We start from the raw sequence: 24,520 nt of genomic DNA, 5'->3' as shown, positions 1-24,520 counted from the left end.
GTGCTGATTCATCTGGATCATCAGCATACAAAATCTTCTTAATTGCTATAGACGCCTGCATTTAGAAATAGAACATGTATCAGTCACTTGCATTTATTTATTTCGGTTTAGAAAAAAATATTCACCTAACTTAAGCAACCACTGAGGTTAAATACTATGGGATTTACGCCGATCCGAGGTATAACCGGGGTTTAGGAATGGATGATTTGTAAATGTGATGGTAAGCAGTTTCAGACACTATGATAAAACACCATCACCCGGCTCTATCATGCCAAAACAATCACATACAGCATGAGAAAGGTAATGTGGGTTGCAATCCTAGTGATACTTAAATAGAAGCAGAAAAAAACTGAGTAGGCAAATATAGAGGATGAAAATAAAAGTTACTATAAAAGCTGCAACCCCTTCAAAGGACCAAATTTATTTAATATAAAACTTAAGGTCAAGGACAACCATATCCCATTTCAACCACTCAAACAAACCCATCTACTATATAAAAACTTCCGAACGGTAAACATGCCAACGATAAAACCATATTTTTTTAGCGCCAAAACTTCTGTATGTTTATTTATTGTTCCCAGCTCCAGTCAATCACAAAGTATTAGGATATTCTGATTAAAAGAAAACTAATTGGAGAATTCATGAGACTAGAAGATGGAATATATACATATATATAGCACAAGAGGTAATCATGATGACAAACATACTGAAAAAGAAAAGGACCTCAATTCGTTTGGGAACAGAGATAACTAAACTTCAATGCAAGCCTTTATTAGAATTCTTACAGGGGTGTCTTCCAATTCTGGAGTCTGGCAAAGAATTAACTATCCAGTTTATGGCCGCTTCTCTTTGGTACTGGTTGTTGCTTCATTGAATTTGCTTTATTAATTTATTCGATTGGTCTACCTGCAAGTGCTGCTACCTTTGGCAGATGTAGTCTTACTAGTGCTGGCAAAAGTAGAGGTGCTACTCAAATCAAATTGATGCACTCTTGTTGCTTTTTTCATAATAGCTCTCATGTTAATGACATGATGGAAGAGGAATGTGACATACACACACATATATACATCAATGGATGCAACACAGTTTCTGTATTAATGAATTGAATATAAATGGAGTATTTGTGATCCATCATGAAATAGCCTGCAAGAAAGTTTGAAGTATCCATTGCACAAGACATAAGACTAATTGTAAAAATCTTTATCATTCTCATAGTCACCAATTTTACAACACTCATATTTCTTCACTTTTTCCTCTAATACCATCCCTTACACAAATAGTGGGGTGTGTTTTATATTGTATCATGGAAACTCACGAGTCATTTTGAATTAAAATTATCAGAAAAAAATTCAGAAAACTTGGTAGCAAAGTTCATTAGATAAGTTATTTTCATACAGATAAAAAAGATGATGAAATGCACTCTTAATTGGAAAGACCAGTTTCTACTTTGATAATCCTGGTTTACAACAACACAAACATACCATACAACAACTCTTTCATTAAATGTCATGTCACTCTATTGGCACAGCACCAACTTTGTTTAACAGATAGCCTCACATGTATCTTGCACATCCGAGTTAGGAGCTACTTTTTAGAGTCAGTCTTCAATTTCTGCTTCGGCTTTTGCAGCATTGATAGTTTGATCAAGGTAACCCTGAGCTTCATCCAGTGCTGATTCATCTGGATCATCAGCATACAAAATCTTCTTAATTGCTATAGACGCCTGCATTTAGAAATAGAACATGTATCAGTCACTTGCATTTATTTATTTCGGTTTAGAAAAAAATATTCACCTAACTTAAGCAACCACTGAGGTTAAATACTATGGGATTTACGCCGATCCGAGGTATAACCGGGGTTTAGGAATGGATGATTTGTAAATGTGATGGTAAGCAGTTTCAGACACTATGATAAAACACCATCACCCGGCTCTATCATGCCAAAACAATCACATACAGCATGAGAAAGGTAATGTGGGTTGCAATCCTAGTGATACTTAAATAGAAGCAGAAAAAAACTGAGTAGGCAAATATAGAGGATGAAAATAAAAGTTACTATAAAAGCTGCAACCCCTTCAAAGGACCAAATTTATTTAATATAAAACTTAAGGTCAAGGACAACCATATCCCATTTCAACCACTCAAACAAACCCATCTACTATATAAAAACTTCCGAACGGTAAACATGCCAACGATAAAACCATATTTTTTTAGCGCCAAAACTTCTGTATGTTTATTTATTGTTCCCAGCTCCAGTCAATCACAAAGTATTAGGATATTCTGATTAAAAGAAAACTAATTGGAGAATTCATGAGACTAGAAGATGGAATATATACATATATATAGCACAAGAGGTAATCATGATGACAAACATACTGAAAAAGAAAAGGACCTCAATTCGTTTGGGAACAGAGATAACTAAACTTCAATGCAAGCCTTTATTAGAATTCTTACAGGGGTGTCTTCCAATTCTGGAGTCTGGCAAAGAATTTCTATATCCCGTAATTTTCCGAAGTAAAAGTCTCTTTCTTTTTCTAGGACATCATTTGCAAGTTTGAGTTCGGTAATCTGTGAAACAAGAAACAGAAGAATAAAGAAGTAAACAAGATGTTCCCATCAAATATAATAAGTAAAAAAGAGTTAAATAAATTCTTTCACAAAAATAACTCAGCAAAAAAACTTAGAATTGCAACAGTCTAGAAGAACAAGTAATTTCTCAAGGCACTGAAATTTGAGAGCACAGACATGTTAAAAACCATCAAGGAACATATCAGGAAAATTAACCATGTCTACATACATGAAGCAAATTCCAAGGTATAAAGCTAATGTTCATACCTCTTTGGACAAAGCCTGAATCTCCGCTGAAGAATTAGCCCCACCTGCTGCTCCACTTGACCTGAACTGCTTGGCACCTATACTCGAAAGAAAACAACCAAAAAGAATGAGAAATTAGAAAGGTTGACATGGTTAACCATCAGGCAAAATGCAGAACTTAGGATCAAAGATGAAAGAAACCAATAAGCTAACCAGATGTTCTATTAGAGCTGATTGTGTTGCCTGAACCAGTATTATTTGTAATATTTGTTTTTGAGCTCCTAAGAGAACCCTTAAGATTTCGGTCCTTTCCACCTCTATCCCTTCGCTCAACAGGATTATAGTTCCTAGAAGAAAAAATAAAAATAAAATTGACAACATAGACTACACAGTACAGTTTAAAAAACATAATGAATTGCATAATATTGGACCTCCAATTATTTGAAAAGATGTGCGTGTGTGTGTGGACATGGTACCATATAAGTGATATTACAATTACGAAATTCTACAAGGAAATGAAGGAAAGGATACTCAAAGCAAGTAGCGTACTCATTTATAATGCCACCATTCACAGAATCACAGTAACGTTTCAGCCATTGCAACAACTCCAAGTTGTCCAAGGGTCGGCCTTTAACAAGCCTGCTAACTTCAATATGCTGCCACAGGGTAGTCGTGTTAAGTTCAATAAATACTAACAGCAACTACTGATTCACCAAAGTACATTTTCTACTACTTTTCATCTCATGTAAAGCTATCATACAAAGTACTTGTACCATTAAATCACAAGGAAATATCAGGCACTTTCATAAAATGCAACCAATCAAATTAGGATTGAGCATCAAAATCAAACTGCATGTCAAGCGTGTCTTTAGTCAAATTTCTAATGTAGGCTTAGCCAACCTGCCGAAAGAGATAAGTCACTATATTTGCAGTTTGTCAATGATGCAAGATTGAGGATAAAATTTGGGGCTGGGCAAAGAGGAGAGTAAAACATGAGTAAAAAATAGGTAATCTGTAGATGGAATAGTAATCCATTGATAAATTTATCCATCAATAGAACTTCTAGGCTTTGATAAACACACTATTTTCGCATGTGCTAAATGTTTGTTACTAGTGAGTCATTCCAATGAAGCCCCAACAAAGAAAGAGCGAGAACGGCTATATGGATCAAATGACATCATTGTGTTCTATAATAAAGTGTCTTTGGAAAAGTCAGTTAGGTCCTGTTTTGGTTTACCCCATAGTTTCCATATTAATCACAGGAGGAAACAGATACCTTATCAATTTTCAACTTGTTGAACACTTCTTGCAGAACTTTGTAATTCTGGATCATATCATACTCTGTCTTTGCATCAAAGTTGACCTACAATAAACCCGGGATTGCAAAAAAAGATACAGTTGATGGAAACATAAAATATCCGAAGAACTGAAAAGAAAGTTAAAGCAATGTAATGTTGGCACCTTGTGCATCGGAACAACCCCCGGATACGTCATGTCCATCAGCTGGCATTGTACAGCACCAGATGCAGCCTAGCCAAGTGCCATAAACAGGATCAGAACCAAATGTATATGTTCATATTAGATAATATATTAGCATTAAAAGTTAGGCATTTCTGTAATTATTGTAACCATCCTTAGATAATTAAGAATCATTAACCCCAACATCATTATTTACAAAAAGAAAATTAGATAATAATTCATAAAAAAAGGATTTTGATGCAGAAAATATGGTACTTGCACATAATTATTACGATCATCCTTGTGATTGTCTACATTCTTTTGAAAGATATAACAAAAGGTGCATACTTAAAAAATAGAGAGGATTCTTACTCATGCGACAGTATACAGAATTTCTTTAGACAAGTAGGTGTAACTTTTTTTCATTAATATATTCAGTTTTTGGGTAAGGAACTAGTTATTTCAATTTCCGTGGCTGCCCTTACCAACAAGTGAGATTTAACCTCGAAAAGAAAAGAGGGGAATTTTGAAGAAGAGAAATGCAATGTGAATATAAAGGAACTATACCTCCTCAATGCGAGAGAGATTAAGACGGAGCCTTTCGTTGATCCAACTTAGAATCTCATTCCTGCCGACAAAATATGCACTATCCATTATCCCTATACTCGACGCCATTTCCACCAATAACACAAAACCCCACTACCCAGAAAGAGAAAAATGGAAATGGGAGTAGAAAACGAAGATTTGGGTGTTCTGAAAAAAGGGATCAAGATTTTTGGTTGAAACCTTAGGTGGGTTTGGATAAAGTTTCGATTTTTATGATTGAAAATCGGAAAGTGAATGAAGGAGAGAGGATTGAATGGTTTTCAGAGAGAAAGGGAAGAGAAATGTGGCATTGTGAAAATGGGAATTTGTATCTTTCAGCTCTTCACTTCTGCTACACCATTAACGCGCAACGCTTCTTGCCGTCAGTGTGGTGGGAAATCAATTTTTTAATAACTCCATCAATTAAAAATTCTCCTTTTTCTTAATTAATTTCATTTCGAAATTTGTCATTAGCCTTTATAATATATTTTTATAAGGAATGATATATGGAAATGTTTCATCCCATAACTCCTTGAGTAGTTGTAAAATACCACAATAGTATCATGATACTTATCCCATAGTATCATGATAGTCATCTCATCCTGTCATAATATTTATCTTATCGATATATGTATATTTATAAATTAATTTTAATTAAAATGTATAAGTATATTATTTTATAATTATATATATTTATTATTATTATTTTATAATAAATTAAATTGTAATTTTTTATTGTTCACATGTTATTACACATATTGATTATTACAAAATATGTAAATATGTTTATATATAAACTAAAAAACTTGTTCTGAACTCGCACATAACTGTTATTTGCAAATAGTATGGGCATGAGAACAAAGAATATTATTTGCGCATGCTTTGCCTTATTGTCATCCCTATTGATACACCCTTACCATACGAATAAGAAAATCATAAGAGTGTGTTACTCTACGTGAGATTTCCTCTAATTTGATGAAAAACATATATTAAAATTTAAAATTTAATAATATTATTTTCCTAACCAATAAGTAAGATGACATACTCTTTTCATAGAAAATGTGCTAAATATCCAATGGTATTTTAATAGCGAGATATCATTAGTCATTCACCTTATACTATTGAATCTTATAATAAAAATAACTTGTTATTATTATTTTAAAATTATATGGTTTTTTACATTTAAGTCCTTTGCGTAATTGGGCTTAATTGGGCCATAAGTGGGCTTGAAAGAGATTAGGGTTAACGAATGAAACACAAGATATATAAAATGAAAGAAGCAAAACGCAATTGAATCAGTTTCATCTGCAAAAGGAGGCACAAGGAGCAAGAACAATGGTGCATGTCTCATATTTCCGCAAATGTGAGTTTCTATAATTTCAATACTTTCAATTTTGATTTCAATTCATTTTTGTATATCTGATCTGAATCGAAAACATTGCAATAACAATAACAGATGGGAAAACCTTCAAGAAGCCACGTCGTCCATACGAGAAGGAACGTTTGGATGCAGAGTTGAAGCTTGTTGGTGAGTACGGTCTTCGTTGTAAGAGGGAACTGTGGAGAGTTCAATATGCTCTTAGCAGAATCCGTAACAATGCAAGGAATTTGCTTACACTTGATGAGAAGAATCCTCGTCGTATCTTTGAGGGTGAAGCTTTACTCAGGAGAATGTTTCGTTATGGACTTCTTGATGATACTCAGAATAAGCTTGATTATGTGTTGGCTCTCACCGTTGAGAATTTTCTTGAGCGCCGCCTTCAAACCCTAGTTTTCAAATCTGGAATGGCCAAGTCCATTCATCATGCTAGGGTTCTTATCAGGCAGAGGCACATCAGGTTCGGCTTTTTTAAATTCTCTGTTTTTTTCTTCATTTTTTACTTTAATTTCGTTGATTTTTGCAGTTTGAATTGCAATTGATGTGTCTGGTTATGTTTATTTCTGTTATCATAGCAGTTGCATTTTTATTAAGTAGCAAATAGAGTGATATATTGTAACCTTTGTTTCTGACTTTTTTGAATGTGATGATATTTTAATTTAAAAATTAAACCGTTTGGATTGATGTAAATACGATCCATTAAGCGTGTTATAATTGATTTGCGTTGTGTTTTTTGTATTACCAGTGGTATCTGTTACCTTGTGGTTAAAGAATTAATCTCTTTTAGGATTTGTGCTTTGTGCTGCTCCTCCCAACAAGTGATCCTATCGGGATGTGTGCTTTGTGCTTTGGGTCATCCTGAGGATGTGGTGTGATCTTATACACTCGACTAACACTTTGTTCGTGATTTGTATTGTGTTTGAAATGATGTGTTGTTTGGAAATAGAGTTTTAATATGACATTTTTTGGGTTTGTGGCAGGGTTGGTAGGCAAGTTGTGAACATCCCGTCATTCATGGTTCGGGTTGATTCACAGAAGCATATCGACTTTTCACTTACGAGCCCACTTGGTGGTGGTCGTCCGGGAAGAGTTAAGAGAAGGAACCAAAAGTCTGCTGCTAAAAAGGCTGCTGGTGGTGATGGAGACGAAGAAGATGAAGATTGATCTATAATATGCCTTTTCCTAGTACTTTTATTTGCATTTGTAATACTTTCTACATTTCTGTCTTGCTTGACTGTTACAGTTTTTCCATCCCTGTTTCGGTTTGAGATAAATCTTTGTCTGAGATATTGAACTATTTCTTTTCTCAAGTATTTTTGTTTTGCTTCTCTGTTATGTCTCATGGTGTCATCTATTAGTCTATTACTATATCATCTTTGGATAACATGCTATAATTATAATTTTATTGTGCAGCATTTCTAATTAGCCACTTTATTTTACATCATGTAATGATGATTGAATAAAACGTTAGAGCTCGATATCGTGCACATTGTATAAACCCATATTGGGTCTCAAATTTATCACTGAATATACCGAAAATTTCCATACTAGCCTTACACGCGTATTTTCCTCTCATTCATTCATTCATTCAAACCTCGTATGAGAAATTTGTGCGTCCATAGTTATACACAATGCACATATTGATGCTGATCCGTTGTCATATCCATTATTCTTTCGTTCATTCAATCTATACTGTATAAGCCTCCTTGATACTGTACTTCAGTTATTTCAACATCAATATGCCTTGTCACATATCCTTCGTCTCTACCAGCAGTTGTTTAGTTTCTGCCTTCATAACAGGATGCTTGTAATAAAGTAAAATGGTAAAAGACAAGAATTTCAGTTTTTTGGTTTCCCTGGGATTCTCCTGGGATTCTTGTAACAAATGTTCAATGGCCACAATTTCATTTTAATTTGCATGCAAATGATTCTGTTATAATCAAATTGCTCATGGATATCCCTCTTGCCCTTCCAAATAGATTTGAATAGAATAATTGGTTTTAGGATTGGTGAGTTCAAAACACGTTGGGATGTTTATTGTGATTATGTTTTTTTGCCCGGTTATGCAGATTTCTAATTGGACACTTTCTGAACCCTTGCTTAAATGATTGAGGACAATATTTAAGGATAATAAAAAGTGAGAGTGGAGCAAGGTAATTGAAAGCGTGATGCATAATGGCAAGTTGGCAACATATTTTCAAGTTGGGGAAGACAACTTGTGATTTGGAGTTTTCAATCTAATTTGTGGCCAACCTGCAGCTTTTTAACTTAACTTTTAACCCTAATATTTAGCCCTTACAAATCGTTAACCCAACATTTTGAGAGTACATCTGATGTCCCACTTTTCGTACCATCGATGTACAATTGTTTTTTATTAGTTGAAAAAGTTAATAGATGATTGCTCCTTCAGCCTTTCCTTCCTAATTTGAAGTTTTTAACTGTCACTGCTCTTTCATCTCCTTAGCCTCACATATAAGCAAAAATCCTACCCAATGCAGAAATCTCCTTAACCTTCATCTTGTTTCTGAATCTAAGGCCTTCATTGTGTATGAGATGTTAATTTCTTGTCTGTTATTTTTCTAGATATATATATATATATATATATCTGTGTGTGTGTGTGTGCACGCGCATTTTTTAATGTAATTTTGTATTTTAGACGAAGTTATGCTTTGTGTTATGTCTACGCGTCTATCATCTTACCCCTTCATGTTTTAAAGTTGACTCTACACTTTAACAACCTCGAAGTAGAGGTTCAATTTCAACTGTGCTTGTTCTCATTGAAATTTTTTTATGAATGTGTGTGAATATATATAAAAGCTAAGAAGACATCATTGTTCTAAATGAGTTAATCTGACCATAGAGTAGCTTTCCTCAAAACTTATTCATAGCAACAGCAATGTATTATTTCAAGTAAGCTCCAAAGGAAAAAGCTAAGCTAAGCTAAGCTAAGCTAAACAAGAAATAATATTTCAAATCAACTGAAGCAGATTGTGAAGATACATAGCAGCTTTTATAATTCAAAAATCCATTTAGCTGGCTGTGAATCTGTAAATCATGTAGTGCTTGTATACCTCCCCAGGATTCACAATCTGCGACGGGAAATTCAGGTGGTTTACGGAATCTGGGAAACCCTGCGTCTCCAAGGCAATGCCGGCATACTTGTGGTACACGGCTCCATCCTTGCCCTTGGTATCATTCAACATGCCACTAGTATAGTACTGCACACCTAGTTGATTTGACCAGAGCTCCATTTTCCTTCCAGAGACAGGATCTTTCACAATAGCCACCTTGTTGAAGTGCAATTTGGGAGTTTTGTCCAGCACATAGTTTATGTCATATAGACCAGGAAGCTTGTGAATTCGGCTTCCGACTTCTTTTGGTTCAAGGAAATCATATGGTGTGCCCTTAACAGATTGGAGTTTGCCAGTGGGGATAAGATTATTGTCAACTGGTGTGATCTGTGATGCAAAAATCTGAACTGTGTGAGAAAGAATGTCTCCACTGTTATGGCCCCTCAGATTCCAGTAAGTATGCTGTGCTAAATTCACCGGTGTCGCTTTGTCTACCGGTTTCGCGATCATTTTCACTCCCAATTTGTTTTTTCCGATAAACATGTAAGTCACAGAGACAACAAGTTTTCCAGGAAAGCCTAAAACAATTTAGAAGGAAAGACATATACAACATCAAACAAAAGTTAGAGCAGCACAAGATAATATCAGATATGATTGACAATGTAACTATAAACCAGAAATCGAAGTATGCACCTTGTTCACCATCAAAACTGTGGTATGTAAATGTTACATGACTGTGTTTCTTGTGGGATTTTACTTTCCATAGAACATCACTGAACCCTTGGGTACCGCCTGATATTTCAGTTGCGCAAATTTTTTTTAATGTAATTTTGTATTTTAGACGAAGTTATGCTTTGTGTTATGTCTACGCGTCTATCATCTTACCCCTTCATGTTTTAAAGTTGACTCTACACTTTAACAACCTCGAAGTAGAGGTTCAATTTCAACTGTGCTTGTTCTCATTGAAATTTTTTTATGAATGTGTGTGAATATATATAAAAGCTAAGAAGACATCATTGTTCTAAATGAGTTAATCTGACCATAGAGTAGCTTTCCTCAAAACTTATTCATAGCAACAGCAATGTATTATTTCAAGTAAGCTCCAAAGGAAAAAGCTAAGCTAAGCTAAGCTAAGCTAAACAAGAAATAATATTTCAAATCAACTGAAGCAGATTGTGAAGATACATAGCAGCTTTTATAATTCAAAAATCCATTTAGCTGGCTGTGAATCTGTAAATCATGTAGTGCTTGTATACCTCCCCAGGATTCACAATCTGCGACGGGAAATTCAGGTGGTTTACGGAATCTGGGAAACCCTGCGTCTCCAAGGCAATGCCGGCATACTTGTGGTACACGGCTCCATCCTTGCCCTTGGTATCATTCAACATGCCACTAGTATAGTACTGCACACCTAGTTGATTTGACCAGAGCTCCATTTTCCTTCCAGAGACAGGATCTTTCACAATAGCCACCTTGTTGAAGTGCAATTTGGGAGTTTTGTCCAGCACATAGTTTATGTCATATAGACCAGGAAGCTTGTGAATTCGGCTTCCGACTTCTTTTGGTTCAAGGAAATCATATGGTGTGCCCTTAACAGATTGGAGTTTGCCAGTGGGGATAAGATTATTGTCAACTGGTGTGATCTGTGATGCAAAAATCTGAACTGTGTGAGAAAGAATGTCTCCACTGTTATGGCCCCTCAGATTCCAGTAAGTATGCTGTGCTAAATTCACCGGTGTCGCTTTGTCTACCGGTTTCGCGATCATTTTCACTCCCAATTTGTTTTTTCCGATAAACATGTAAGTCACAGAGACAACAAGTTTTCCAGGAAAGCCTAAAACAATTTAGAAGGAAAGACATATACAACATCAAACAAAAGTTAGAGCAGCACAAGATAATATCAGATATGATTGACAATGTAACTATAAACCAGAAATCGAAGTATGCACCTTGTTCACCATCAAAACTGTGGTATGTAAATGTTACATGACTGTGTTTCTTGTGGGATTTTACTTTCCATAGAACATCACTGAACCCTTGGGTACCGCCTGATATTTCAGTTGCGCAAATTGTTAAAAAATCATAAGCAATTCCATCATCTATTTAAGAAAAAATGAATAGCATGCTCTGCATCCTTGCATGTTGTGTGTGTATACATATTATACGTATCGATTATCAGAAACTTCGATGTAAAAATATACCGTGGAGTGTGTTCCCATGATCATTTGCAGACAATTTGTAAGTTTTGCCACCCAAAATGAATTTAGCTCCTCCAATTCTATTTGCCACACGTCCAATAAGAGCACCAAAGTAAGATGTATCATTCTACAGAGAATTTGAAAGCATTGAGTATGAGAAATGATCGGTGTATTATACTCACTGTAATAAACACTGTCTGTTGTTGATGTTGCTAGTACACAACCACGATTTTAGATATCTGAGTGTAATTTCCAGAGAAAAATGCATATGCATATTATGAGAAAATCGAGTAATTGACTGAGAACATAAACCTATAAACCTTGCACATTTTTTGGTAATAAAAATGAAATACAAGCAAGGAAGAGTTGAAGAATTGGTTCAGTAGTGTAACCCACTAGATCCAATGTAACATATGTACAAATCCAAGGTTCAATACTATAAACGGTTTGTCTAGTAGTGTAAGGCCCCAAAGAGCGATTTCCATAAAGTTGGTCTAGTGTTGGTTTAGTGGTTCAATACCAAGGGTCCCACTGGACCCAATATCGACATTGGACTAAATGTCAAATATTCGATTCTTGTACGCGACACTTGTTGGTGAGAGGGACAGTGAGACAGCCCAAAATGATGGATCAGTTCTTTATCCATTATGTGAGATGATAGCACTTGCACACAAAAACCTTATGAAGTTTGGATCTAGTCAATGCTTACGTAGATCAAATAACTAAATAAAAAATAGAGATCCAAAAGATAGAACCAATGAGAGTTTGGGACTGAAGCGACACAATCATATGAAAAAAACTAACTTTAATATGTCACTGTCACTCAGTGTATCAAATTGATTGCGGATCACATCAAGTGATACTGATTTACAATGATGCGACCGCAACAGACCACAACACAATCACATTGATATCAAAAATATGTTTTTACTGACAAACACACCGCAACGGTCACAATGAACCGCGACTGCAATTTAAAGCACTGCAATTCATTTTCAATTAATAGATCATACCTTATAAGCGTTGATGGAATCGTAGCCAAGAACAACATCAGCTATTTTCCCTGTAAAGATAGTTACAACAAACAAAAAAGTTATATTTCATTGTGACAGTAATAGAGAATGAAGAAGATAAAAGAAACAAACCATATTTATCAGGGATCCTTAAAGAGAGAATGGTAGCACCATAGTTTGTAAAATTGAGATGCATATTTCCTCTCTTGAGTTCATAAAATTCAATCTTGTTGTGTTTATTTTCATGAGCCTCACAATGGAGCAAAAGCCCCAACATAAAACACAACAACAACGATGGTGATACCTTAAACATACTTCACACTAGTTATGTCTCACTATTACACAAACCGTTCAAATATATACAGTGATTTTTTTTTTTGGGTACTTGATAGCTTCAACATTTTTTGAAATAATAATAATAAATTATGTCTAAAATGCATTTTACAATTTTGTGAGGATAAGATTGGCTGATTTGGCTTGTAGAAAAATGATGATTTAGAAGGAATAAAATATCAATTTGGATAGAGTAATTAATGTAAAAATCTTAACGTGCGTAAAGGTTTTTTAAGAGTATTATTACATGTTTCACTATATGTTAAATATTACAGCTCATTTATGAGGTGCAAGGTTCAGCGTGTTTATCAACAAGTATGCGACTATTATGACTAAACTGTTTTGCTTCATTATCAGTTTTCCATTTTTTTAATCTTCCCATGTCGAGGTTTCTCAAATACTAATAATTGACGTTATAAGTATTATTATTTTAGTGAATGGTATTGTAGATAAAAAATGACAATTTAGTTTAGTTATTATCATTTTTAGCGAATAGTTCATAACAATTAAATATTTAACTTTTTGATGTATGATACTTATTATTTAGTGAGATCACATTACAATATATTACTCATTGTCATTAAATAAAATATCTATTTTTTAACTATATTATCCTCTACATATTACGTTATTATTGGTTAGGGTTGGTAGAGTAAAAAATGAATATAATGATGATGTATGATATTTGTATGGTGTTATTAAATCATTCAACATTTATAATTAGTTATTATTAACTCTTTTTAATTAAATAATACAAATAAATGATATATTGACTCTTTACACTAAAAGTATGTACATATTACATTTATAATAATATTTTTTGGTACTATCAAAGGTATCTTTCACATTTTTTGGGTAAGGAATTAATCTCTCGGGTTTTGACTGCCCCTCTCAATAACGTCGTTCTCAAGAATCGAACAATCGACCTTAGGGATCTAGTGAGGCCTTACACCTCTTGACTAATACTTTGTTAGTACACTCACAATATTATGAGAAAAATAATATATACAATAACAGTATATAAGTTTTATATATTGTAACTCAATGATATATAACTCACAATATTGCTGTATAATTTTATTCTTCTGCCCCCATTGTTCTACTACTAAAAGTATTCCATGATAGTATGATGCTATGAGTACGGAGCAAATCGCTTTTAGGTTGTGTAGTTGTATCTTTCAACAAATATTATTGGAATCATTGACCTTTTAATCTTTCTGAAAATTTAGTAAAATGTTATAGCACTAAATCAACATCTTATTTATCAATTAATTAACAATTACATGTGCTAAAGTCACACCATAAGTTATATAATAGAGATAAGGATAGTATATATTAATAGAAAAAATTGAAGAAGGATGTTAATATTTCACAAGTCAACTTTCATAATTGGAAATGCAATAAAATGGAGTAATATCTAATTGTTATGAAATCCCATTGTGTTAATATAAAATATTAAAGTATAATTAAAAATATAAAGTACAAGAGTTGAATAAATATGAGCTCACAATATACATTTTTACACTTTTATTGCAATGTTCATATATAATTTTTATTTATAATGTAACTGATGTTTAACCTATAAGTGATGGGTAAATATAATCATTTTTCTCTCATAAAAAATAACATTGAAAAGAGAAAAGGAAAGAAAGAAATGAATGGTTGGGAAGGTGGTGAGAATAATTGCATGGTCCTATTTTGCACGCTTTAACATTTCATAAGCTATTTTTTGATGCAGGGCAACTTGGCTCATCCATAATTCCATGTAAACAAAGTGGACATTTATTGTCCTATAACAGTGTGGCAATTCATGTATCACTACTTATGATAGGTCAAAAAAATATTTAATTATTAAAATTTTAATTTAAATATATTTTTTTAGTGGGACAACATATATGTCCATGTCCCGGTAAACGAACTTCAATTATTTAGTACTTAACATCAAACCGTATAGCTTTAACGTTATCACATGTTGTTACATCACACTCAGTGAGAAAATAACAATTATTCTCAACCCAGGCTAGTTAGAAGTCAACATAAATAATCATTACTGGTACACACTAGAAAACAGAAAGAAAAAAGTCAAAAACACACAATATGAACACGCCAGAAATTATCATGTCAATAACATAACTTAAAGTTAGGTAGTTGCTGAATCATGCAAAACTAAACCTATGATGTACAAATCACCCTCAAACGCCCAAAATTAAGCAAATAAATAAAATACATGATTAAACACACCTATTATAGTCCTATCAATCCAGCAAATTTCTTTCGAGATACATATAAAAGCCTCACAAGTTTCAACATCATCATTTTCATCTCCTGAAAATTAGTCTTCCTCGAATTACCTCTTCCATTCTGCTTGAACTACCTTTCCTGCAAGATGAACAGATTATATGTTAACGACAATTAATAATGATTTTTATATTTATAAAAAAAACCAGAATATAACTGATTCAGTTTTATAAGTTTGCTTCTACCAAGTTATTTTACTGTAAATAAAAGAACCTATGCTGTTTTAGAAGAACTAAAATAGGAAGAATTATTTCATACCATTGCCTTCTCTAGAAGATGATACAGTTTTGTCACTTTTATGGTCCCCTTTGCTACCTGCTTGAGCTGGTCTCTGTGTCCTAGGTGAATGTGAACTAATTTTGCTGTTAATTGAAGACGGCAGAGAATGTCGCCGTGCAGGGTTGTTTCTTTCACTCACCTCTTGTGCAAGTCTTGGGGATCCTTGTGCCCTCAACTTTGCCTTAGCAGATTCAGTTGCTGCCATATAACTAGGTAATGTTGGACTATTCAGTGAACCATTCTCTGCACGATCCTGCTTTGTTACAATTGGGGATTTTCGGGTTGGTTTCAAGTTTTCACTGCCAGTTGGATCTTCCTTGTGACTAAGATCTCCATTAGTTAAATGAGAATTTTCATCTTTACAAACAGTCTCTAGTAAATCTTTGGGCTCATTCTTTACATCATTATCAGAAATGTTTTCATCTTTACTTGTAATATCGGTCAGGGGATTTGATTCAACAACCTCTTGATTAATACTTGGAATGTCAGACACGTCCTTACTAACAAAAGGTGCAGGAGGAATTTCTCTATGAGGCACACTGGAAATGATTAATGTCCCTTCTTTCTTAATCTTCTCATTAGAACCATTGACCCCTTGTTCTAAAACACCAGCATGGCCTGATTTGACTGTTGCTGCCCTTTCGGAATGCTGCTTTGGGGTCTCAGATTCAACTTCTGATGGGGCATTATTCTCAACAACTGGGTTGTGAACCTTTCTCAAGTTTCGCTTAATCTTTTCCAACTCAACTTGTGGACTTTCCTGCACAGGATCTGAGGGCTGGCTTGAAATTCTCCTTGCGTTTCGTTTTGGTTTCTCAAGTTCAGGATTTGCTTGCACCGGAACCGAGTCAAAATTAGAAGTAGGAAGCTTCCGGTTGGTACGTTTTGACTTACTCATTTGAGCTTCTCCAATTGAATTATTACCTTGCTTTCTCTGAGACTTAATGTCTAGAACTTTCTTGGGTTGTGTAACTGGTTTCCAAAAGTAAGATGCTGACCAGCGCTCCAACCAACTCAGGACTGAATTTGGATCGCCAGCAACATATTGCAAACGCAGGGGCAATATTACAATAGATGATGCAAGAAGCTGAAACAATAAAGCAACGATCTTACATGAAACTATGTAATGGTCAGTCAAAAGATGTGATAATGAAAGTATGTGCTATAGGTAACTGACACGCAATCCAAGTGACAAAAACATTTGTTTATAGATAATACTACAGTAATTGAGAGAAAAATTGCAAGCACTGAGATGCCACATTAAAAACTAAATACGCAAATGAGAATTGTTTGAGAGAATAGGTCAGTATTTGAATGAAGCTCTCTACTCGGGGATTACGAAAGAAGTATAGGTATTATGGAATCATTCTGTGTTACAGCTGGTTAACTATTAAATAAATATGTTTTCTGAAGAAACTAATCATATTCGTTAGATAGAAGAGGTCAGCATTTGAACGAAGTTCTCTACTCAGGTATTATGTAATCATTGTGTTACAGCTGCTTAAGTATTAATTAAATATCTGATGAAAATTCTCCCAAGTCACACAAATAATAAGCTTATCACATACAAAGGTTTAATGTAAAATACCTTACGGATGAAAGCATTTGCAGAGAGCTTCATAATTCTGGTATGCACATCATTTGGCTTGACTTGTTTGCCATCCTAAGCCACGGAAAATTGAGAAGGAAAATAACCATAAATAGCAATAGAAAAAAATAATGAAGATGTCGTAGTAAATAGTTCAAAATAAGCCAATTATTTTCCAAGCAAGTCCTCATTTTGAACGTGCTGCTTCTACTAGCTTAGTCACAATTCTTAGATTAACAGAACCACATGGATCTAACTTCACCATGATAAAAGCACCATGAATAATATAAATAATTTGAAAAATTAATGATATAAACTAATAAGAATTCAGTTCTTGACAAACATTACCAGAGGTTTCAATAGATTACACTGTCTAACTCTTCTTCCACGAACAAGAGCTTGTAACTTGACAATCGCATACATAGAGCATAATGTAACAACAGTTTGTCTCCTAACCAAGTGCCCACGAATAAGTGCTTGCAACCTTATTATGCCTTTTAGGGCCCTGAATGCCCTCCGAGCCTTCACAAAAAATGCTTCCATTAGTTCAGGCAATATCAAATATTACAATTTATAAGAACTCATACAGGCAAAACTGCAAGTTACTTACCAAGTAACCCCTGAAAGCAGCCTGTGTTTTTGTTGCTGCTTCCACCAGTATTATATTCTCTTGATCAAATGGAGCATCTTGTTGAACAGACTGTACCATGTTTACTTCTAGATCTCCAGGTGAAACATTTTCTGCTTCTTTATCCTCCAGATATATGTCTTCCTCATTTCTACCATTAGAATTCAAGGTTGGATCTGCAGCCAAGTCAGTTTCTGACAACTTCAAAGGAACCGCTCCTTCCTTTTGACTAACAAGCTTCTACATGAAATTGTAGTAAAATAAGTCACATGTTTCACTACAAAAGGGAAGGTCATACTTTCATTTTTCATAAGAAAAATAAGTTTAACAAAGATATTTTCTATCAACAATTCCTATGCATAAACTCTGGTGGTTGGTTTGCAAACAGTACTCAACAAGTACACACAAAAAAATGAAGTAACAAACATATGTTTACAGCAGAATGTGTCCTTCGTAAGAGAACAGAATCTGTGTTCTCTTGTTCCTGGCTTCATTCTCTCTATCCGTGATTGAATTTGATTGACAGTTCAGCTGAAACTATTTTGGTTAAAATTTAGAAGGGTTAATTTGGAGTTAATAATTAATGATTATTAATGATGATGTAATTTGAAAGAATATTTGTGAATGTGCTCGTGTAATATGAATATAGTTTGGCATTGAATAGATTTGTAACATTGTTTTAATAGTTTACCTCTCTTCCTTGTGAAATATTTGATTTGGATGACCTTTTTCTGAACAGTAAAGTTTTGATCCATTTTCCTGGCGACTTCCCCATTGTGAGACCGGGACCTGAAACAGAGAGAAAAGGAGCTAATCTATAAATCGAACCTCATGCTTATGGTTTCATATTTGTAAATAGGAAAGGCAAGTTATTAAACAATACCAAACAAAAAGAATACACTTAATCTGGAAACAAAATCATACAAGATGTCTGGTTAACAAGATCACCAAAATCAGTTACTTTAGTCGCTGCAGCTGAAAGTAAGCAGTGTATTCATTCCCAAATCTTCAGGAATACAATGTGAAGGAACTGGTGGAAGAAAACATAGAAACTTTCTACCAAGATAAATTCTTGAAACTAGCATGTCTTCCATGCTAGATTAGAACAAATGTTTATAAAACCAATTTGCTATGGTTTTAAGATAAGAAGACATGATTTTAGGATTTCTGGAGAGGACGTCTCATTAAATTTATAAGATGTAAGCAATATGTTTTTGAAAGGTAACATAGATATAAAACAAATAAATTATCCAATAGGATGATATAATTTTTAGTCGTCCCCACATAACAAAGTGTACTTGATGATACAATCTCATTTAGTTTAATAATGCTAAGAAAATAAATTCAAATTAGTACTTTTTTCAACTTTAGGTAAAGTTTTCTTGTTGAAATGGAACATCAGCTTTCTTTCCATATTACAGTCAGAGAATAACTAGTTTTCCTCAATGAGTTCAATTTTGCTGTTCAAAGCTCAATGAATATGCAACTAAAAAAGGAAAACAATAATCTCCATACTATGAATTAAGAACTTCGAGTACTAATACTTAAGGGCTTGAATTTAAAACGAGGATATAGAAATAATGACCAATAAACTAACAACAATAAATAGACATCATAAACAATCAATATCATCATTAGTCTTAAACATAAATACGGCATCAAAATAATACATCATGTTGGTTGAGCCATCACTCATTTGACTTAATTCTAACCTCCACACAAAAAGTGAGCTATCACCAACAATAACATCGTACGGAACTTAAATTACAGAAGGAAAAGACACACACATAAGGAAATTACGTTAGATCTCTGGATCTCTTGAGAAACCTGCTTTTTATTTTCTTTCCACAAATCTAAATAATAATCACAGTTAAACATTAATTAATAAAGAAGAGCAATTAAAACCTGACTACGAAATCACGTAACATGAAATCAACTAGAGTTAGTTCAAAATGAAGCACTCGCAACAAAAAAAACTGTATAAGGCTAACTAAAACACAAGATCTGAACAAGTAAATGAATCAGTGTTTGAAATTGGTGATATGAGTGTAGATCTGAGATTTACCTGACCAATGTAGAAGCTGAAATCAAATCTACTTACTATTCCTGTAAATAACAACAAAACTATGAGATTACAAAAGTAGAATAAGATGAGGAATGTATAAAATTTAGTGAAGAGAATAAGACTAGAGAGTGCACCATGGAAGATAGGGAGAGAAGGAAAGAGTGAATGATCTCAAACTGCGTTAGTTTTGTGTTGTTCTCTCTCTCTCTGTAAAGTGTAAAGTTTGATAGAACAGTGAATATTTTATAAATAAGAATAAAAATATCTGAAATGGTTGGATAATTTGTGGAAGAAAGAACGTCGTGTAGTTCAGCTCACGTGGCAGTCATGGTTTTCACCGTTCTTTGAAAAGACTTTATGGTTTTTGAACCGTTGATGTAGTAAATGTTTTGATGAAAAAATGGGTAAAGGAATGAAAATGGGGCCTTGTCCGTTTTCTTTTCTGGATATCACTGTGGATAGTGGTGTATTTGTTTTTGTACAATAAATGGTATCGTGATATTTTATTATTGTAGGTATATGTTTTATAAGATGACACTTAAAAAAAAAGAATTGGATTTGTATGGGAGTTAATTGTAGTTATTTAAAACCAAGCGTCTAGCATACTCTATTGTGACACTTATGCCTTTACTTTCTTAATCAGAGGTTGTACAATAGTTTGTGTCACTTCATGTGCCATAAGCTTGTGATTGGTCAAAAAAATACTTACTAATTAAATTTTAACTCAAATATATTTTTTTAACCAATCACACATCCATCTATGATATATGAAGTGACACAAAGTGTGGGACAGACAACAAATGTATAACTTTTCTTAACAGTGATAGCAAAACAGGAATGCTAGCATGCTCACCAGTATAATGTGTTACTTGTTTGCAACCAAGACGTACAAATTACTTCTCTTAACATGTTTTGCTTGCCATCCCATCCCTCCTAGCATTTATATTGGAAAATGTTTAATATTTTAAAAAGTAAAATATTTCAAATAAAATTGTGATATAATATGTTTTAAAGTTTTAAATAATTTATGATATAATGTAATTTATTCAATTTCATATAAAAATAATAGTTTTTTGTTTGCCTTCTTCAACTTTTTTGTTTAATTTTTTTACTTACTTTTATGATTTTTTTATTTTATTATTTATGAATATTCACAATTGACTAGTTAGCCTATTTGAAAACATGTATTACATAAAAAAAATTGAACAAACATAAACAACACAATAATCTTTTGCATGAGTGAACTAAATGGTTGGATGACCCGTTTTGCTATTACTACTTCTTGCCATGTATGTTAGGCACAATAGCATGTAAGTTTTGGATGAATGTGACATGAGTCATTTTGACTCATGAAAAAATGCATGATAATCAATTGAAATAGATCTATGTGAGATCCATAGCACTATTATATCAATGTAATTAAAAAAAATTATAACATATATAATACTTATTGAAAAATAAATTTATTAATATAGAGGTACCGGGTGAATAGTCAAAGAGTTGCTTTAAATATTTTTATGGACTCATATAACATTGGGATTAATTATGATGAAATAAATGATGGCCCAAAATGAAAAAATCAATTAAATTGTCTAGTTGACCACATGCACGTAATAAAATCTATGCGGATACTAAAATCTATGTGGATATTAGTTAAAAAATAAGCACTAGTGGAAGAGTTTTTTAAAGTGATATTATATTGTCCATTTATTATTACTGAGAGTAAGTCTCATCTCTATTAATGGAGAGGCAAATTAGACTTTATAGTGTATTTTTAAGGCCAAAATTGCAATTTCAAGGAAAAGTAAAGGTCATAAAAGTCATTGCCTATTGAGTTTTTAGTGTATTTTCTTCTAACTTGCCTATCCATTAATGGAGATGAGTCTAACTCTATTAGTGACTATTGAATAGTTATGTAACTAATATAAACACTAATGATAAATGATGTACTAGATGTATACAAATATTTGCATTGAAAATATATAAATATTATAGTTAAACGGAGATGATAAGATATAATCTATACTTCTATACTATTAATAAATGGAAAACACAAAATAATTACTTATTATGGTTTAATTTGTGTTTTCCTATTTTGCCCTCAATATCTTTTTATTTCTACCAAAGAACCATATAATATTATTTTCTTATTTTATCCTTATTATCTTTTTATTTTAAAAGTGTATTTAAAAAATTGAATATTAGACTAATTGAATAAATTCAACCGTAAATTTAGCGCAAAAAATTATATTTGAAATTATAAAATACAAACTATACATTACAAACAATAGGAAAGCGGGTTGACAAGCACGACAGTGCATGTCAATACGCTAGTGTTTATAAATAAAATAAAAGAATAGAAATATCAAGAGTAAATATCTATCTCAGTCTCTCATGTTTCTATCTTACTAGTTTGGTCTATCAAAAACTAAAAACTTAAAACGATACAAAAAAAATTTAAATGATAGTCAAATTAGTTATTTTTTACTCAAATTACTTCCTATCAGATGATATGAAACATGTTAAAAAAACTATACTGATTTACATTTAAAATTTTTGGGCATCATTTTAAGTTTTTCATTTCTTAAAGAACAACAAATAATGGACTGAAATAAGTATTTACTCAAACACTAAACAACATTTTTTCAATGAGATGATTAGGGGAATTCACCCATATGATGCACCTTGACCAAAAAATTACGGTTTTGGTGTACGTTTTAGGAAATTACAAAACTAGTGTATTTTTCCAGAAATCGGCAATGAAATTACCGAATTCTGTATTTTTTTCTCTGACTCCCCCAAAATTGGCATTGGGGGAAGTTTTATTAAAGTCTAATTTTTTTATCATCTCCCCTTAAATCGTCAATGGGTGGAGATTTCTGAAAAATTACACTAGTTTTATAATTTTTCCAAAAGGTGCACTAAAACTGTAATTTTTTCAGCCAACACACGTATGAATGAATTATCCGATGATTGGTTTGGGTACCTGTTAACACCTTTTCTTTTTAGGTTTGTATATCCGTTATTTCCGACTATTGGACCAACAGAAGAGAGCGATGTATGTAATGGGCTAAATTTGAAATTTGAAATTCGAATAGAGCCGGCTGAACAATATGTATGGCCCACGGGTCCCACTCCTCCACGTCAGCAACCCCACACTGTCGTTGAAGGACACTTGTCAAAACCAGACAACCTTATAAACGCGCTTCTTCCTCATTTTATGTTTCATTCAAACTCAGAGAGCAGTTACAAGAAACACAACCTCCCTCACATCAATAGATTCTGTTCTACTCAGAAACAGAAGAAAATGGACGAAGTCGTTAAGGAACACTCTTCTTCTGGTACACACTATTTCTCTCTCTTTGTTTATCGAGAATACAAAATGTCAGTAAAATCATGATATGTGTTATATTTAACAATTTTTTATAAAAACATTTCTAAAACTAAACAGAATAGTAGACATGTCGTATTTTTTATTGGTCGGAGGAGATAAGTTATCTCATGGCCTAAGCATATACTTTATTCTGTTATTATATTATATGCATTGTTGCATAGTGTTAGTTTAGTTTATAACAATTGATAATTTACGTTGCTCAGGAAATTCTGCTAAACCCAAGCTTCTGAGATATGCGTTGCGTTCCTCAACAAAATCAAAGGTGCAAAACTTAGATGCACCGAATTCTTCTCAATCTAACAGGTTAAAGTCCTTCCTTACATTTTCTTCGGGTTTTGGAACTGTTATTACATTCATTTATGTATTAGTATTAGTTAATTTGATTATGCTTGGTTTTATTTCATCATCCGGATATAAATAGGTAATTAATGTAAGAGAAAATGGACTAACCCGATATGTAAGGTAATTTTGGAATTTTGGCCTTGTTAGTTTTACTTTTTCATGGATGGGATTCATAGCACAAATTAGGAATATTAACAATTTGTCATCTTTCAAACTCAATGATCTGTTTGCAAGTTGAGTATTGGATGACAAAGAAGGGAAATGAAAGACAGAGGGATAACTCTGAAATCGTTTTTTTTTTATTCTCCCTCCAAAATTCAACTCGTAAACGGACCTTAAATATTTGTGTGACTATTGTCTATAAACTAGCAGCACGACAGTGCATGTCAATACGCTAGTGTTTATAAATAAAATAAAAGAATAGAAATATCAAGAGTAAATATCTATCTCAGTCTCTCATGTTTCTATCTTACTAGTTTGGTCTATCAAAAACTAAAAACTTAAAACGATACAAAAAAAATTTAAATGATAGTCAAATTAGTTATTTTTTACTCAAATTACTTCCTATCAGATGATATGAAACATGTTAAAAAAACTATACTGATTTACATTTAAAATTTTTGGGCATCATTTTAAGTTTTTCATTTCTTAAAGAACAACAAATAATGGACTGAAATAAGTATTTACTCAAACACTAAACAACATTTTTTCAATGAGATGATTAGGGGAATTCACCCATATGATGCACCTTGACCAAAAAATTACGGTTTTGGTGTACGTTTTAGGAAATTACAAAACTAGTGTATTTTTCCAGAAATCGGCAATGAAATTACCGAATTCTGTATTTTTTTCTCTGACTCCCCCAAAATTGGCATTGGGGGAAGTTTTATTAAAGTCTAATTTTTTTATCATCTCCCCTTAAATCGTCAATGGGTGGAGATTTCTGAAAAATTACACTAGTTTTATAATTTTTCCAAAAGGTGCACTAAAACTGTAATTTTTTCAGCCAACACACGTATGAATGAATTATCCGATGATTGGTTTGGGTACCTGTTAACACCTTTTCTTTTTAGGTTT

The 24,520-nt window shown here is 33.1% G+C and overlaps 4 protein-coding genes and 1 pseudogene across 8 annotated transcripts; 1 reads left to right on the top strand and 4 right to left on the bottom strand.

The window, feature by feature from the left end:
- LOC109353519 (microtubule-associated protein RP/EB family member 1B-like) lies at positions 1,322-5,192 on the bottom strand. Its single transcript, XM_019595835.1, has 8 exons — positions 4,839-5,192; positions 4,275-4,343; positions 4,090-4,176; positions 3,363-3,469; positions 3,027-3,160; positions 2,835-2,911; positions 2,454-2,567; positions 1,322-1,723 (listed from the first exon to the last, which is right to left on the bottom strand). Exons 1-8 carry the CDS (start codon positions 4,944-4,946, stop codon positions 1,598-1,600), a joined length of 822 nt encoding a protein of 273 aa, XP_019451380.1. The 5' UTR covers positions 4,947-5,192; the 3' UTR covers positions 1,322-1,597.
- Positions 6,097-7,565, top strand: LOC109353456 (40S ribosomal protein S9-2-like). Its single transcript, XM_019595743.1, has 3 exons — positions 6,097-6,219; positions 6,313-6,694; positions 7,215-7,565. Exons 1-3 carry the CDS (start codon positions 6,192-6,194, stop codon positions 7,396-7,398), a joined length of 594 nt encoding a protein of 197 aa, XP_019451288.1. The 5' UTR covers positions 6,097-6,191; the 3' UTR covers positions 7,399-7,565.
- Positions 9,076-10,111, bottom strand: LOC109353447 (annotated as a pseudogene).
- LOC109353439 (aldose 1-epimerase-like) lies at positions 10,332-12,852 on the bottom strand. Its single transcript, XM_019595721.1, has 5 exons — positions 12,649-12,852; positions 12,517-12,566; positions 11,507-11,630; positions 11,255-11,353; positions 10,332-11,139 (listed from the first exon to the last, which is right to left on the bottom strand). The coding sequence occupies exons 1-5, from the start codon at positions 12,827-12,829 to the stop codon at positions 10,520-10,522; spliced, it is 1,074 nt and encodes a 357-aa protein (XP_019451266.1). The 5' UTR covers positions 12,830-12,852; the 3' UTR covers positions 10,332-10,519.
- LOC109353411 (protein IQ-DOMAIN 31-like) lies at positions 14,948-19,916 on the bottom strand. 5 transcript variants are annotated; one of them, XM_019595702.1, is made up of 9 exons: positions 19,842-19,914; positions 19,708-19,748; positions 18,334-18,431; positions 17,625-17,882; positions 17,363-17,536; positions 17,015-17,089; positions 15,406-16,513; positions 15,195-15,228; positions 14,948-15,146 (listed from the first exon to the last, which is right to left on the bottom strand). In XM_019595702.1, exons 3-8 carry the CDS (start codon positions 18,415-18,417, stop codon positions 15,197-15,199), a joined length of 1,731 nt encoding a protein of 576 aa, XP_019451247.1. In that variant the 5' UTR covers positions 18,418-18,431; positions 19,708-19,748; positions 19,842-19,914; the 3' UTR covers positions 14,948-15,146; positions 15,195-15,196. The 5 variants fall into 5 exon arrangements, with proteins under 5 accessions (XP_019451247.1, XP_019451230.1, XP_019451222.1 ...); XM_019595685.1 differs by having other exon boundaries at positions 14,948-15,240; positions 17,625-17,879; positions 19,842-19,916; XM_019595677.1 differs by having other exon boundaries at positions 14,948-15,240; positions 19,842-19,915.

This window comes from Lupinus angustifolius, chromosome LG01, assembly GCF_001865875.1.
Source record: "Lupinus angustifolius cultivar Tanjil chromosome LG01, LupAngTanjil_v1.0, whole genome shotgun sequence".
Taxonomy (NCBI): Eukaryota; Viridiplantae; Streptophyta; class Magnoliopsida; order Fabales; family Fabaceae; genus Lupinus; species Lupinus angustifolius.
This window is presented reverse-complemented; position numbering and strand designations above follow the sequence as displayed.